The sequence below is a fragment of the Canis lupus genome, chromosome 3 (assembly GCF_003254725.2).
Source record: "Canis lupus dingo isolate Sandy chromosome 3, ASM325472v2, whole genome shotgun sequence".
NCBI lineage: Eukaryota > Metazoa > Chordata > Mammalia > Carnivora > Canidae > Canis > Canis lupus.
This window is the reverse complement of record NC_064245.1, coordinates 64,833,761-64,851,741: the sequence shown is the minus strand read 5'-3', so window position 1 is coordinate 64,851,741 and position 17,981 is coordinate 64,833,761. Positions and strand designations below refer to the sequence as shown.

General features: G+C 38.5%; 1 protein-coding gene across 8 annotated transcripts in view; it reads left to right on the top strand.

Annotated features, from left to right (window-relative positions):
* CC2D2A (coiled-coil and C2 domain containing 2A) overlaps positions 1–17,981 on the top strand; it is a 136,428-nt gene that overhangs the window by 103,622 nt on the left and 14,825 nt on the right. For all 8 annotated transcript variants that reach the window (XM_025437049.3, XM_025437046.3, XM_025437044.3 and 5 more), the window contains 5 exons: positions 1,199–1,375; positions 6,383–6,586; positions 12,314–12,403; positions 14,182–14,295; positions 15,924–16,058. In XM_025437049.3, coding sequence (XP_025292834.1) covers positions 1,199–1,375; positions 6,383–6,586; positions 12,314–12,403; positions 14,182–14,295; positions 15,924–16,058 — 720 coding nt within the window. The remainder of the gene's footprint in view (positions 1–1,198; positions 1,376–6,382; positions 6,587–12,313; positions 12,404–14,181; positions 14,296–15,923; positions 16,059–17,981) is intronic.

Below are 17,981 nucleotides of genomic sequence, written 5' to 3'. Positions count from 1 at the left end.
AGTATCAGCTGTGCCCAGGCTGAGAAACGCTGTCTTAAATCCTTACACTTCAACTATTTGGAGATAGTTTCCCATCCTTTCTAAGTCATCTACCTATTTCCCAGATCAGATCTGCTCAGTTATTTCAGCTGCACATTTCACGGCATTATTTCTGTATCCTTTTCCCTGTACCCTCTCACCTGCCCTCCTGGTGCAGGCTCTGGGGGAAAGCACCGGTATAAGGAGGAAAATAAACAACAGCTCACTTAATACCTCCCTGGAAGGTGCAATCACTGAAAGTTTAACTTCTTTCTCTGTTTCTCCTGAGACATAAATGCCACTAAAGACTGAAAGGAAATTAGATTCTCCGTAAGTATGTGAATTTCAAATTCCAGCTCTGAATATTTGTGTGGCACCAGACAGTCTTTAATAAATTTATTGTTGTGTTGGCTATGCAAGAGTGGAAATCCTTGTCTTTTGGAGCCTCTACAGAAACCAGGTCACTTTATATAAGTGACTTGTAGTGCATTAAGCCTGCATATATTGAGCACCTGCTGTACATACAAAACACTGCTATACATTGGAGAAGGGTGGTCTAAATGGGAGTGATATATAGATCTATTCACAGAGAAGTCAGGTATCCAGAACAAATGGATAAATATGCACACAACTATAAAGTCTGGCCGAACGTGTCACAGTAACAAACACGGACGATGCAAACCATGTGTGAGGCTGCTGGGGATAACAAAATAATTCACAAAGGAGACAACATCTGGCTCAAGTCTGAAAATAATGATGAATACTTTGCAAGGGGGGATAAAAAGCTGGGGCATTCCAGAAAAGGGGGAATGACTACTGGCCAACAATATTGAGTGCTGAGCATATGACAGGCATTTTTTGGAGTGTTAGGTATCTATTCAGTGAGCACACCTAACTACCATACAAATAGGTACTTTATAAGTGCACAAGGTGAGGTACTTGGAGTGTAATCCAGGATTTGAACCCAGGTGACCTATTGTTACTGTCAATCTACAGAACTGATACATGCTCTGCTGACCTGTGCAGAGGCAGGGACATAGGCCTTCCTGTGAGAGATGGGGTGAGACCTGAAGGCCAGGCTGATCAGTCTTTATTGGACTCATCAATAAAGATGAGTCCATTTTCCATTTTTCCATTGGAAAACCACCAGTATGTTTACCAAGTCATATGTTCTTCACAGATTGATGGAACATTTAAAATAGACATTCCCCCTGTTCTTCTGGGCTACAGTAAGGAGCGAAGCATGATTATGGAGCGGGGTTTTGACTCTGTACGAAGCCTGAGTGAAGGCTCCTACATCACCCTGTTCATTACCATCGAGCCTCAGCTGGTTCCCGGGGAGTTGGTTCGAGAAAAGGTAACACCACTTCCACTTTAGAATTGCATGTCTGATGTTGATGAGACACAACAGATGCTTGCTAGGCTATGCTTCATAAATGCAGACTGCATGGCACATGCAGAGGTCTCCTTACACTGTCCATTCACTACTCTACGGTCTGAACAGAATATGAGATTGCAGATTTGTATCATTGAGCCAATAATTCGGTTGATCAACAACTTAAACTTTCAAGCAAGACAAACATAAACATGGTCCAGGTTTAGAAGAATTTTCTTAATGGAAGAAAAAATAGCGGACTCCTCTTTTATATTGATGTTTATTGGCAAGCATGCCAAAATACATCTCCATATCTAACCTCACATCCTTGGTTGTGCTGTGGGTTGAATCAATGTATAGGATCATAAGGCTAGATCTCCAGGGGTTACCTCATTTCAGTGCCTTCGGACAGAAACAAATAAATATATGCAAAAGTACCTCTAATTCTGAACCGATCTACAACTAAGAGTTTCCAGAATTTCCTTTTGTTGGCAACTGTGTCCCAACCCTTATAGCCAGGAGACACTTTCTCAATGTAACATGCTTATGCAGCATTGATGTGCGCTGCCTTCATTGGTCTGGGGAGAAAGTATTGATCATGACCTCTTTATTCTAAAAACTAATACAATCGGCACTACCACCACCACCATGTACTGAGTTCTTACTCAGTCCTCAGCACCGTGTCAGACATTTGACACGCGTGCTCTCTTAATACTCACAGCTGTACTGTACAGTTGGTCTCCGATTGAGACAGGAGGAAAACGAGGCTCAACTCTCCAGTTCATTCAGGCAGTAAATGCAGAGCTAACGATTAAAGGTCTGACTCGAAACTTTACATAGTCAAAAATATTTACTGAGCATCTTCTATGTGACAGGCATTTTTCAAGCATGGAGATACAGCAGCCTAGAAAAGCAGATAAAAATCCCACAGAGCTCACGTTCATGTTTAAACCCAGCTTGTCACCTACTAAAAACATCAACTGCATTCTCATGCTGACTCTATTATTACGACTCAGATGGAGATGGGGAAAAATGAGTACATTCCTCTTTCTTTTACAGTATTACAATTTGGTTCACAGGGAAAAATACTATTGCCCTTTGCAAGGATTATTGGAAAAATAAATCTACTAAAATTCAAATTAATCTTCTATGTTAGCCTTTGTCACTGACAGTGTGACAAAAACGTTCTCTAGAAAACATGGCAAAATATACGCATTTCAGAATATTTCTAGGAAGTGAAGTATGTATTCTGAATGTTTTTTCTTTATGTATAAATTCAAGAGAAAGCCAACAAGCATGTTGACATAGAAAACTGCTCTCAGACAAAAGATGATTTTGCTATTTCTATGTATTCCTAATGAAGAAAAAGCACTCCATCTGGAGGTGAGCTTACAAAACATGTGAAAGCAGTCTGTGACCTCGGCTGAAAGCCTGAAAACCAGAGCCGCCTTAGCACCTGGCGCAATTCCTAGCATTGACCCCCGTTGGGCTCTGAAAGGGCCCCCAGGTCCTGCAACCTTCCCTGCCTACAGCCAGGTAAACTAGGCTGTCCTTTGGTGGCATTTCACTGCCCCGCTGTGGCTGCATGGAGCATTTCTCTTAGGCCTCTGAAACAAGGGCTTAAAAAACCCTTTGGAGGACACAGGTTCTTTGCTGCTATTTGATGAGGAAGGCATGTGGACTGAGGCACTCAGATGTCCTAAACACAGTGGCAGAAAACACTACTCGGTGGTTCCCCTGCAGATGATTCAGGAGAGACAATCTCTCACCCTAAGATAATAGAGGCTACAACCTGGAACTGTTTTTCCACTTAATCAGCAACTTCCAGGATTAGCAGATCAGAGTCTTCCCTCCACGATCATCCCATGGGGACCCATTCCCTGTGACTTTTTAAATGGATTTACTCATGGAATTTTCGTAAGAATCGGTAGCAACTCCTGAAACTCCTACTGTAACTACATTGTCTTGATAAAAGTAAATTTTTAAAAATAGATTATTTCTGTTAATAAAGTCTTCCTCTCATTTCTTTTTTTCCTTCTTGCCTCTGATAGATGAATGACATGCTTAAAAAGGTATACCAAATATTCTGTTTTACATTCGTTGGTTAGTAGTTATTAGGCTTTCACTTAGCTGCTTTTTGTCCCTTGCCACTTTATGGAAGCTGCTAGGTCCTAGTATATGTGTGATCTCTTGACAATGAATCACAGACATCTAAAGTTCCTTAAAGAATGTCCAGCTTTGTCTTTTGGCCCATTTTTAGCTTTGAATGTAGGAAGTTATAGGTGTGCATGTAACCTGCATCCTGGGCACTATCTCTACTGTGTCCAAGCCTATAAAATCCATGAGCTACTTCTTACAGAGACAGTGCAGCTGTGACAATGATTTCTGATGGGTGGAGCTGTCATAGTGTAGCTATCCAAAGGGAGGTTTTAAACCCATTCAATTTTCTCTGACACTAACCTAGAGCTAAAAAATTGACCCAGTTAAGAAATCTTCCAAACTTCATGTTGAATCAAACTGAGAATTTGTCAGTTAGCCCTTAATTTGTTTTGTAATAACCCAACTTCCTTTATTTATTTATTTATTTATTTATTTATTTATTTATTTATTTATTTATTTATTTTTATTTATAATAGTCACACAGAGAGAGAGAGAGAGGCAGAGACATAGGCAGAGGGAGAAGCAGGCTCCATGCACCGGGAGCCCGACGTGGGATTCGATCCCGGGTCTCCAGGATCATGCCCTGGGTCAAAGGCAGGCGCTAAACCGCTGTGCCACCCAGGGATCCCTTCTTTTTTGTTTTTTTGTTTTTTTTTTTTACCCAACTTCTTTTAGTATTTAGCTTTCCTTTGGCACTTCTTGGATTACCAATACGGCATACTCCTCTTTAAATCACTGCATCGCTCTATTAAATGGCATCCTGATGACCTAAGCAAGTATTAATGGCCATTAATAATACTTACTTAAATGCTTACCTGTGTATGCTCAGTGCAGAGAGGACCACAAGATGATTCAAGCATAGGCCCTGCTCTCATGAAGCACTAGATATGTACTCAAAAAACACAACAGCACATTCAGGCCCAAGTGGTAGGAAAAGTTTTAGACACCGTTTCTTCAATCTGTAAGTCCAATGGTCAGGACTGATTCAAGGTTTTTGCTGCTGTCTCTGGACAATGCCTATTTCTGCCTCTTAAGTGCTTCCTTAGCACACCATGTTTATCTCCATAGAATCTCTGGTCAAGTATTTCAAGTGCCTGACTTGAAATTATTATTAATGCTTTCCTCTAGACTAGAAGTTACTTGAGGGTACTGTTTCATACTCATTTATTCACAGTGCCTGGAACCTTTTAGACTCTCAGCAAACAATTGGATGTGTAAGTAAATGAATGAGTTTAAGGGAAATGGATGAATTCACTAGGTGCTTTGTTTCATACCACCCTTGTTTCCTAATTACCCATCTTTATAATAAAGTTATATTATTTCTGGGGTGACAGTTCTATCCCAGGAGTCGGTGACACACCCATACCAAGTAAGTCTTAGGAGCTCACCTTTTTCATTTATTTATATCTCCATCATAATGTCTGCTGGGCAGCTACCATGTGTTGGCACTATGGTGAGCAGTAGGTGGTTATGATGATGATGATATTCAAATTCAGATGTCAGGGACATCCCATGAGAATATATGGGAGGCTTCTGGAGGTGCTTCCTACTTAATCCCCACAACCGCCACCCCAATCCTTCAGGATGTAGCAATCAAATTAGAAACAAAAGCCACAGTCCAGCCCCAATGTAACAGTAATCAAGAACAACAGGGATAGCCTAGATTCAATTTGAAGTCATCAAAAAGTAAGGGGATATTTTCTATGCACTTGCTCATTCACTGAACAGTATTTGTGAAACAATTACGACATGTACTATGTGCCAGGTGGTACTAGTACTGCAGATAAAAAACAAGATCAGGGGTGCCTGGGTGGTTCTGTGGGTTAAGCATCTGCCTTCAACTCAGGTCATGAACCCAGGGTCCTAGGATAGAGCTCCACATTAGGCTCCCTGCTCAGCAGAGACCTTGCTTCTCCTTCTGCTTCTGTCTCTCCCCCAACTCGTTCTCTCTCTCTCTCTATCTCTCTCTCTCTCTCCCTCATGAATAAATAAAACCTTTAAAAAAAAAGTCCAAATTTTAAAAATAAATAAATAAAAAATAAAAAAATTGTATTTGAGTTTGTCTTGAAACCCTTTGAAATGTAAGCAACTATATGTATACTTTTACACTAAGCAACAAAAATCTTGTAAAAACATTTAAATATCTGCTCTATTCAAACTTTTTTTTTAGCAATAATTTTAAGGGAAAAAGTCACAACATGTGTCTAAAGGCAAATGAAAATTGTTCTGTTTCATCTGCTTTGAGTTACTACCAGAAGTCTGGGAACTGGTAGCTCATCTTGGATCAAAGAAAGGCTTAAAATAAACATAATACATTTGTTCTTTTTAGTTGTTTCCATTTTCCCTGTGACCCATTACTATTATGTATTACATTGATTATGCATTCAAAACTTAACATACCAACATATATCTGTCAATTTGTTATGCATTTAACACGAGTTGCTCAAGCTTTGCATTTGATATGTTAGATTTCTGAAGCCCTCTCCGCTCTAAAACCAATGTCAAAATACACATAAAACTATTGCTTGGTCACATCAATCAAAATTAGTACATCATAGTTTATTTTTAGAGGTGTTTAAAGTTTCCATAGGGCTGCTTGCCTATTGACTACTTTCTTTCAATTCTGTTCAATATATTTTAAGCATTTAATGAATCCACCTAATTTTTAGATTATAAATATAATTAAATAAAAGCATGACAATATTGTAAGGAGTCACTTAATCATAGTTCCTAAAAGCACATATGTAGTTCAGGTTGACTGTGGGTTTTCAACAAGTTCTGCTGTGTCTCCAGTAATCATATGTGACTCCATAATCTTTGTTTTTAAAGTTTGATTCTCAGGAAGATGAGAAATTGCTTCAAGCAACAGAGAAGTTTCAAACTGAATGTGCCTTAAAGTTTCCACATCGCCAGTGCCTCACAACAGTGACTGACATAAGTGGAAAAACTGTCTTTGTCACTCGTTACCTGAAGCCTTTAAACCCTCCACAGGAGCTCCTGGATGCCTGTCCCAACAATCCTCAGGCAACGGCAGTAAGTATTTCATAGCCAATCAGGGCTGCTGCTAAAAATGTGTTAAAATTTTAATATATTGCCCTCTTAATTACTCTATTTCATAGTACTTAAGTAGTCCCTATATTGAGATCATTAGTGGTGAAAGAAATGACTAACACTTTTTTATTACCCTGAGGCTCACTTTCTGTAGAAAAGTCTGAAGGTACCAGAGAGGGTAGTAATCCTTAGTTCATTGTTTCAGTGAATAATTATGCAGAGCTTCCTGTGTCCCTGGCACTATATTGGGTTCTGGAAATTAACATTTGGAAGATGCTTTACACTTTTGCAGTGTCTTACATAAACATGTCTTCATTATGTGTCTTCCATCAGTTTTTGGGATTTGATCCTAGGCCTCTCACTTTAGAAATCATGCACATTCTACTATAGCAAGATAACAATTCAATATTATACTTAATATTATAGGCATCATTGAATTCAAATTAAGCAAATTATTTCCAAGATTTGAGGATGCACAACATGTAACTTCATCACCACAGAATATAACCATACTGGGCCATTAAATATATATGCACATTCTCTGGCTGCAAAGCACCCTACCCTGATGGGGTACCACACACGAACAGAAGTCATATGTTAAGCAGGCTATTTTTAAGTGAATACTGTAACCCATAACTATTTTAGTGAGTGGGTAGTATAGGGAGTAGTTGCTACTAATAAGTCATTAACATAATAATTTAGGAACACAGTGAAGATATATCTATTTGCAGATAAAGATATATCAAAAGAAAAACCTGTGTTCCACATTTCACTTGCTTTATTAATCAATTTTTATTAAAAACCATAATAGGGACTTCCCTCTATTCTTCTTAGCATAGTAAATAATGCAGAAAACTTCTCCCAGGAGAGAACGCTTAGGAGTAATGAATAAAATCTTTAAAAAATCTTTAAAATCATGGCTGACATAGAAATAAGGTGAAGGGGGAAACTTGAGAGACAGGAAATAGGAAACCACGAAGCAGATTTCATAAGGGTGAGAGCCTGAAATAGCATTTGCTCTGAGGTCATCTGATAATTCCTAATGCCTCAAATTGGGCTTCAAGACAGCCACAAGGCTATAGGGCAAGGAGTTAATACGTGGTGCCAGCGTAGGCAGAAGGGTTGAATTAGAGACTCAGGTACAGTTAGGACCATTGACAGGTAATGTCAACAGTGGCTAAATCAGGAACTACCCTGCAAGGAATTTTGCCTGTCTTAGTCTTGACTCTGGATGGAAGAGAAATGTGAAAAGTCTCTCCACAGAATTCCCAATCACTAAGTTGTATTTATTCACATTTGGGACTGGAATTTACACTGCCTCTAGGACCCCCCCAAAAAAACTTCAAATGAAAATATAATTGAAATTTAAATTAAATTTCCTCAGCCTTAAAAACAAACAGAAAAGGGATACTTGGGTGGCTCAGCAGTTGAGTGTCTGCCTTTGGCTCAAGGCGTGATCCTGGAAACCCGGGATCGAGTCCCGCATCGGGCTCCCTGCATGGAGTCTGCTTCTCCCTCTGCCTATGTCTCTGCCTTTCTCTCTGCATGTCTCTCATGAATAAATAAATACAATTTTTAAAAACAAACAGAAAATGTTCCAAAGTTCCAAGCAACACAACCATATAAAAGATCATCAATGAAGAAATATGTCACCATGAAGATGGTGAGAGTTAGTACACATAACACACCGCAGAATCCGGCCACAAAGACTGCAGATACTAGAATTATCAGACTAAGAATATAAAATAGATATGTTTACTAAGTTTAAGAAATCCAGGGAATTGAAAATATGACAGAAGAACAGTAGACTATCAGAACTGACAGGCAGATTGTTAAAAATATTGCATGGTATTTATAGAAATATAGAATCATTAAAATTAGAAAATGAGCTACTGGCTCAAGCAAAACATTAAATACAGTAAAATACAGAGTTAAGTTACATACAGATAAGTACAGAGAGAACTAGTTAACTGGAATATGCATGCAAATAATTTACTTGGAATATAGCACAATGATAGCAAAAAAATAGAAGATTAAAAGGAAAGGTTAAGAGACATGGAGGATAGAGGGAGGAGGACTAAACCTGTATGAAAGGAGAAAGGCAATGTTCAAAGAGATAAACTGAGAATTTATAAAATTTGATGTAGACAACAATCCTCTCTGATGCAGGAAGCTCAATATATCCAACACAAGATAAATAAAATGAAATTAAAATCTAGGCATACCATAGGGAACTACAAAGACAAAGATGATCTTAAAAGCAGCTGGGGAGAAAAAAAAATAAAAAAATAAAAAAAAATTAAAAAAATAAAAAAGCAGCTGGGGAGAAAACAGATTTTCTACAAAAGATCAATGATGCATCCAATAGACTTTTCAGCTGCACAAATGAAAGTCAGAGAAGGCTTTCAAAAGGCTGAAAGAAAATGGCCATCAAACTATTTATTTATATCCAGTGAAACCATCTTTCACACGAACATTGAGAGAATTTACAACCAGAAGATTCTCACTTAAGAAATTTCTAAAAAATATACTTCAAAGAGAAGGAAAACTCTGAAAAAAATCCTAGACACTACACATAATGGTATGGGAAATTTGTGAGTAAATCTAAACAGGCATTATCTTCAAATCAATAATAATAGTAATGAGGATGAAAAACAGTGATAAAACAAAAATCCTGGGGTAAAATGCATATATGTCAGGATAGGATTGATAATATTAATACCCTTGTATTTTTCCAAGAGGAGAGCAAAGATATTTATTAACTTTTAGAGTTTAAGCTAAATATTCATGTTGAAATGTCTTTTTTTTTTTTAAGATTTTATTTACTTATTTTAGAGAGAGACCATGCACAAGCAGGTGAAGGGCAGACGGGAGAGGAGAGGGACAAGCAGGTTCTGTGCTAAGTGTGGAGCTCAACATGGCTCAATCACGTGACCCTGAGATCATGAGCTGAGCCAAAATCAAGAGTTGGGGACTCAACTGACTAAGCCACCAAGATGCCCCCATGTTGAAGTTTCTAGATTAATCACTTAAAAAAAAAAATTTAAGTGCATGTAACTTTCAAAGTGGCAGGAGATAAAATAATAAAATGGGGGACGCCTGGGTGGCTCAATGGTTGAGCATCTGCCTTTGGCTCAGGTTATAATCCCGGGGTCCTGAGATGGAGTCCTGCATCAGGCTCCCTGCAATGGGCCTGCATCTCCCTCTGCCTATGTCTCTGCCTTTCTCTGTGTCTCTTGTGAATAAATAAATGAAATCTTAAAAAAAAGAAAAGAAAAGAAAAGAAAAGAAAAGAAAGAGGATGAAGAGAGTGGGGAGAACCAAAAGAAATGTAGAAAAAAATGTGAAAAATAAGCACAGAATAAGGTAGTAGAAATGGTCTAAATGCTTACCAGTAATCACAAAGCAAACAGATTAAACTTTACAGTTAAAAGACAAAGCCTGTCAGACTAGATTTTTTTTTTTTAAGATTTTATTTATTTATTCGTGAGAGACACAGAGAGAGAGGCAGAGACACAAGCAGAGGGAGAGGCAGGTCCCATGCAGGTAGCCTGATGTGAGACTCGATCCCAGGTCTCCAGGATCACACCCTGGGCTAAAGGCAGCGCTAAACCGCTGAGCCACTCGGGCTGCCCCCAGACTAGATTTTTAAACTGTTTATAGTGGCCCTTGACAAGCTGATTCTAATATTTATACGATGGTGCAAAGAGCCAAAATAGCCAAGATATCTTGAGGAATAAGAAGAACTCAGTGGGAAGATTTGCCATGCCATATATCCAGACTACTTATGAGACCATGGTAATTAAAGCAGATGGTATTGGCACACAGATAACAAAGGGAAAAATGGAAAAAAATTAAAAGTCCACTCAAATATGACCCACTCAAACCTGACACATGACAAAGCTGGCATTGGAAATTAGTAAGGAAAAGATTGACTATTACACAAAGTTTACTGATTTTTACATATGGAAAAAATAAAAAATAGACTTCTACTTCATATCACTCAAGTACAGACAGATTGAGGACTTACATGTGAAGGCATTTTCATCTTTATGACTTGAAATAGAAAGTATTTCTTAAACAAGATAGAAAAAAGCACAAGCTATAAAGAAAAAGAATGATACATTTGGCCATATTAAGAGTGAGAACTTGGGTTTTATCAAAGACACCACAAAGAATGAAAAACCACAAAAATGATGTTGACAACATATATAATAGACAAATGAACACCAACTAGAATATATTTTAAAAATACCTGCAAATCAATAAGAAAATGTACAAAATACTGAAACAGAAATTCATAGTGGGACTGATCCTGCCAGCCACGGGGCAACTTTTCTCTAAATAGCCAGTTGGGCTGGTGATGAGACAGGGTAGGAATGTCTTTTAGTCTTTGAGTTCCGATAAAATACAAAAGGTTTTTAGATAATACCTGAAGAGTAGGGCTAAACATCGTGTCTACCATCAGAGCTGTCTTCCAAGGAAACACATCCAAGGCCTGGCTACCTCCCAGCCCATGCAGTAGACTGCTATCCAAGTGTATGCTTAGACCACGTAAGCCACCGTTGCAAGCAAGCAAGGCCTTCCCCCAAAGCCTAGGGCTCTGTGTGGTGCCTGCTGGTCCAACTCCTCTTACAGTCACTTCTACATCCTCCCTTATCCATGCACACGAGGGAGTGAGACAGAGACCTCAGGGGTTTGTAGGTTTTCCAAAGGAATAGAAAGTGGAGTTCCTAACAAGACAAATTCTCACCAATGGCAGTACTTCTAAGGAAGTAGCTTGTTAGATTTGGAATAGCCTGAGAAGGAAAATAGTAGAGCAGCCCTTTTGGAGAAAGCCATTTTCCCAGGGCCAGCCCTGCATTTCTTGAGCTTTGCAGTGTTGCTCACCCTCTCTATTTTGTCCTTGACATGATTCCTTTTTAAATAGAAGTTTTATTATTTTGTGCACCTCAACTGATCATGTGAATGAAAGAGTAACCATTGGAAGAGCTGTATACTTGCTTCACAGACGGTCTCTCTCCTTACAACAATACTAGGTGATAGTAACCTGACTGGCCTACCAACCTAATTCAGTGAAACTCATTTGGGAGAAACCAGCTTTAACTGTTCAAAAATCACTACTTCACTCTGTTAATTTAACAAGGATAGGAATGACTGTGCCAAAAAGTTTTCTCCCTTAAAAAAAAAAAAAAATTCACAGAAGTATAAACTTGAAAGGCCAATAAGTATAAGAAAAGATGTTCAATCTCCTTAGAGACTGCAGAAATATGAGTTAAAACTACAATGATTCCCTGATCTTGATTTCTAATTACTATTGCTCTCTAAAATCTCCTTGGAGAAATGGCTGCTTTCTGGACTAGGCTAGAGAAAATACAAGATTATTGTGAAAAGTCTTCTTATATGGGAAAGTAAGGAAGTACAGGGGGAAAAAAGAGGACATTTCAAAGAGATCTATGAGCCAGTGTCTTCATCTGTAAAAGATGGATATTAACAGTGACTTCCTTCATAGGATGTGTGCAGAGGATGAAATGACATAATGTTAACACAACATTCAGTAAACACTTGGTGAGCATTCACTTCATTTTGTACACATAAATGTTTGTGATATTATGAAATTTTCTTGCAAGAAAAGAGTATTCAGATTTCTATTTTGTCAGAAATTATTTTTTTAAACAGGAACTGTTCAATTATTTTCTGCTTAAACAGGAACTGGTGGCTCGATATGTGTCATTGATTCCTTTCTTACCTGACACTGTTTCATTTGCTGGCATCTGTGACCTGTGGAGCACATCTGATGTAAGTAGTTCTTTCTCACAGATTTACTAATTTGAGCTGACTTCATTGAACATTGGCCAAAGGCTTGTATAATCTTAAATTGCAACATTCATTAGTCCTTATAAAATCCATTTGGTCATCTGTTTAGCATACTGAGCTAAATTCTGCAGTATTTTTTCTTTCTGGTTCAGTTTGCCCAAGTTTAGAAATTAAGAAAAAACTATTTGCACCAAAAATAAAAAAAAACATTTCAGAAGTCTTAATACTGATTTACCCTCCCAGTATGACCTTAACAATATCCCAGATTTATTTATTAAAAAAAAACTTAACATTCTCTATTACATTTGGAACTTGCATATTCCATAGTTTATGGGCTTCTTAAGGCACACCATGTCATTACTGATTCTGCATGTACTTCCTGGTCCACTATTATATATCAGACATTGTACTAAGTTTGGGCTATGAACAAAATAAACATTGCCTATGCCCTCATAGAATTTACAATCTATGTATGTTACATAACATGCAAATGGATCTTATATGAAGCGAACACATTATCACAGGTATTCATTCTGCTTCTGGATTTCATGTGGTACTGTGTTTGCATAAAATTAAACAATATCCTATGACACCCTTTGAAAGATATCTTTAAACCAAAGAAATTTAAGTACACTTTAAATTTTTTCATTCCTCTGTATATTTTGTTAACATAATGTTGACAGTATTAGAGGTAGCATTTCTACAACCTCAAGACATCTAAAGAAAATACACAAAGAACAGAATAATTCATGTGCTCCAGACTCAGACGAACTTTACCACTCCCTAGGGATCCCTCACCGCTCCCTGTTTGCACTTCCTCATCTATAAAATGGGAAGATGAGTACTTCCCTCAAAAGTTTATTCTAGGATTATTCTAGGGGGAGTTAAGGCATGCAATGTGCTTAAAACTATTTGGGAGCAGGGCAGGGGGAGATATAAATAGGCAAAGCACAAATGATTTTTAGGGCAGTGAAATCATTCTGTGATACTCTGATGATGGGTGCATGTCATTACACATTTCTCACAACCCAGAGGAGGTACAACACCAAGAGGGAGCCCTACCATAAGCTGTGGACTCTGGGTGTTGGTCTATCAGTTCTAACAATCATACCACTTTGTGGATAGATATTGATACTAGGTGGGGGCAACAGTAGATGGGAAATCTCTTCCTCCCAAGTATGCTATGAAATGAAAACTGTGCTGTAAAAATAGTCTTTAAAAAATTATTCGACACATGGTGGGCTATCGTAAATTCAAAATGAAAAGTGAAACTTTGAAATTTGTCTCCCCCACCCAAAGTGTTGATTCTAGAAATCCTTATAATCAGTGTCAGAGAAAATACCAATGTTTGTTTGTTCATTTCAATGAATTAGTGAAAGGGACCATAAGGGAAAGGAGGGAAACTGAGTGGGAAAATTAGAGAGGAAGACAAACCATGAGAGACTCCTAACTCTGGGAAATAAACAAAGGGTTGCAGCATGGGAGGTGGGTGGGAGGATGGGGTAACTGGGTGATGGGTGCTAAGGAGAGCACGTGATGTGATGAACACCGGGTGTTATACTATATGTTGGCAAATTGAGTTTAAATTTTAAAAAACAAAAACAAAAAACATAGTGCCAAAATCTGGAAAAAAGATTTTTAAAAGAGGTCTTCTACTTTAAGGCACTAATTTTAACAGTGAATTTTTTAAAATCCTGTATGGCCAATCCAAAATGAAGCAGTCATTCAATACAACATACTTTTTCTTTTCTTTCTGTCAGCAATTTCTGGATCTCCTAGCAGGAGATGAAGAAGAGCATGCAGTATTACTATGTAATTATTTTCTCTTTCTGGGAAAGAAGGCCTGGCTCATGATGGGCAATGCTATTCCTGAGGTAAGACCACTCAGGCTGGCTCCAACAAAAGAGAATAGTTGTCTAACATGCTTGTGTTATGTTCCAGATTATGAACTAATTTGCATAACGATCCTTTGAGTTCCAAGGGAAGTGGCCCAGAGATTCCACCAAGGTCAGAGAAAAGCAGTGATGAGACGTGAAATGGTTTTTAGTGGTACTCGGACTCTGATCACTGCTTCAGTTGGGGGAGCTTTTTTTGGCAAATCTGAACTCTTTGCCACTCAAAGGCCCCACCTGCTCACGTTCCTAAGAATTTTGATTCCCTTGGTGATCGAGTGTTACTCATGCTAAGGGATGAGTGAAAGGGATCTGAAGAAATGTGACAAGGTTAGAGATCTCTCCTGTCATGAACTGCTTCCTCCGGCCTCTGCTACTAACCAGCAGGCAAAAGGAAACACAGCAGATAACCCCAGAAGCAAAGAAAATAATGTTAGCAGCTATATTTTCATACTATTGTTACTTTTATTAGACTGGAGATGGCAACTATTAGAATGTTTCCCCAGCCCATGCAAATGTCCCTAAATTTGGGGAGAATTAGGATCACTTGGAGCGTGAGTTTACAAAATTCATGAGTTGAAGCAGCGTAGTCAAAGACTGTATCAAAAAGAGACACAAGTTTCCAGGAATCCTGCGGAATTAGGTAGTACAAGTTGCCACTGGGCAGGTAGTATCACGTCCAAAAACTAATTCATTCTCCACTGTTATCTTCCAGGGAGCCGAGTACAAGGAAAAGAATACTAGGCTAGGAAGTCACAAGGCCTGAGTTCAAAGGTCTGCCCATTCCTCATGAGCTGTGGGGCTCAAAGCAAGTCAATTCACAACTCTGGGCTTTATAAGGAAATGAGGATAATAAATTTTGTCCTGCCTTCCCCGGAAGGCTATTGTGAGCATCAAAGGAAATCCATACATGAGCAATAAATGGATAAATGCTCACTATAAAAAAGTAATAATAATATTCCAATAATATAGAAGTATTCAGAATAAAAAGTTAAGGTCCCTCTTCAGGCTCCAACTCTCAAATCTACACACCACCCCGCCCCAGGTGTATTCACTAACAGTTTGGTGTGTATCTTTTCAAAACATCTTCTACACATTTACATTATTATATCTAAACTACTAATTACGGTATTAGAAACAAATAGTATTCAGAGATAATCAGCCTTCTATATACTTTAAAAAAATATTTTATTTATTTATTCATGAGAGACACACACACACAGAGTGGAAGAGACATAGGCAGAGAGAGAAGCAGGCTCCATGCAGGGAGCCTGATGTGGGACTGAACCCCAGGACTCCAGGATCATGCCCTGGGCCAAAGGCAGATGCTTAACTGCCAAACCACCCAGGCGTCCCAGCCTTCTATGTACTTAACCAACTATCCCTATTTGGTCTACTATACTGAACTAATAAATGCAAACATTTTGCAAAAAGGAACATTTGATTTTAGTTTTTAAATCCAGTGCAACCTAGAACTTCAAGCTAATTTTCATCATTAGCCATAAATTTTAGAAATGAGGGGTCTGGCTAAAATAATGAATTGTGTGTGCAAACTGATCTTGACCTCAATTGCATAATTGGAAACTGTTTTAATGACTATTTTCCTTCAGGGTCCAACTGCCTATGTGCTAACTCGGGAGCAAAGTCACTATTTAATATGGAATCCCTGCAGTGGACATTTTTATGGTCAATTTGATACATTCTGTCCCTTAAAAAGTGTGGGCTGTTTAATTGGTCCTGATAATGTAAGTATTACCTTTGGATGACTGTTGCTTTCGTTTTTTTTTTTTTTAATAGACCTACTGATTTAATAATATTTTATGTATCAAAAAATGTATATAAACATACACATAGAACAGTTATAGAAATATAGTGTCAAGCACAGTGGCAAGACTGTCTGTCCTAAACTTTCAGTTGAATTAGTCACCGGATTCTGCAGAGAAGCACAATGACGTTAAGAATATAGAACTCAGATTCAGAGGACCTGAGCTTATGTCCTGGCTCTCTCCTCACTTGTCTCTTCCAAAATAGAGTTTATAAGTACCTAACTCAGGGCTTTTTGAGAAGTAAGTGAGGCAAATTTATCACTTGAGAAGACTGGGTCCCTCCGTCTTCTTCCTCTCTCCCTTCTCCCTTCCTTCCATCTTTCCTTCCTTTTTTCTTTTCCTTTTCCCCTCCCTTCCCTTTTTATTTTCTTTTTAAAGGTCTTATTTATTTATTTGACAGAGAGACAGAGCACAAGCAAGAGGACTAGCAGAGGGAGAGGGAGAAGCAGGCTCCCCACAGAGCAGGGAGCCTGACGTGGGGCTTGATCCCAGGACCCCAAGATCATGACCTGAGCCAAAGACAGACACTCAACTGACTGAGCCCCCCAGGTGCCCCTTCCCTTCCCTATTTATTTACTTGTTTATTTTTTTAAAAGATTTAATTTATTTGAGAGAGAGTGTGTGAGTCAGGGGGAGAGGCAGACGGCAAGGGAGAAGCAGGCTCCTTGCTGAAGAGGGAGACCCGATGTGGGACTCGATCCCAGGACTCAGGGATCATGACTTGAGCTGAAGGCAGACACTGAACCAACTGAGCCACCCAGGCGCCCCCCCTTTATTAAAGAGAGACTCCCAGTACCCACCAGGTAATTGAGGGCAAACTTAATTATGAAGCGTACCATATAGGACAGTAGTTAAAAACATGAGTTATGGGGGCAGACTACCTGAGTTTAAACTTCATCATTTAAGAGTTGAATGAGCTTGGGAAAGTTTCTTATGTCATTTAGCCTCAGCGTCTCATTGGTAAATGGAAGGTAATGGGTGCAATGACGTCGAAGAGTGTTGTGAGCCATGAAGCAGATGATCAGTGTAAAGCAGCTAACACACAGGGAAAACTCTATACTGTTATGATTGTTTTTATCGTCATTACCTGTCTTAATGGTCTGAACTTTATGCATCTGCTAGAAAAATCATTTCAGCATGTATCCCCAATGTTTTTTTTGTTTTTTTTTTTTTATTGAAGTACAATGAACACACAGGGTTATATTAGTTTCAGGTGTACAACTTGATGATTCAACAATTCTACACAGTACTCAGTGCTCATCTCAATATGTGCTCTTGATCCCCTTTATGTGTTTCACCCATCCCTCCACCTACCTCCCCTCCAGCAACCCTCAGTTCTCTGTATTTAGGGGTCTGGTTTTTTGTCTTTGTTTTGTTTCTTAAATTCTACATATGTGTGAAGTCATATGGTATTTGTCTTTTTCTGACTTATTTCACTTAGTGTTACATCCTTTAGGTCCATCCATGTTGTCACAAATGGCAAGATCTCATTCTTTTCTATGGCTCAGTAATATTCCATTGTGTGTGTGTGTAATTGTTTTCATTTTCTTTGAGTAAGTACGCAGTAATGGAATCATAGGATCATATGGTAATTCTGTTTTTTAATTTTTTGAGAAAAAACTATTTTCCACCATGGTTGCACCAGTTTGCATTCCCACCAACAGTGCACAAGGGTTTTTTTTCTCCACATCTTCACTAACACTTGTTGTTTCTTGTGTTTTCTATTTTAGTGATTCTGACAGGTGCGAGGTGAGATGTCATTGGAGTTTTGATTTGCACTTCTCTGATGACTAGTGATACTAGAAATCTTTTCATGTCTGTTGGCCATATGTATGGCCAAAG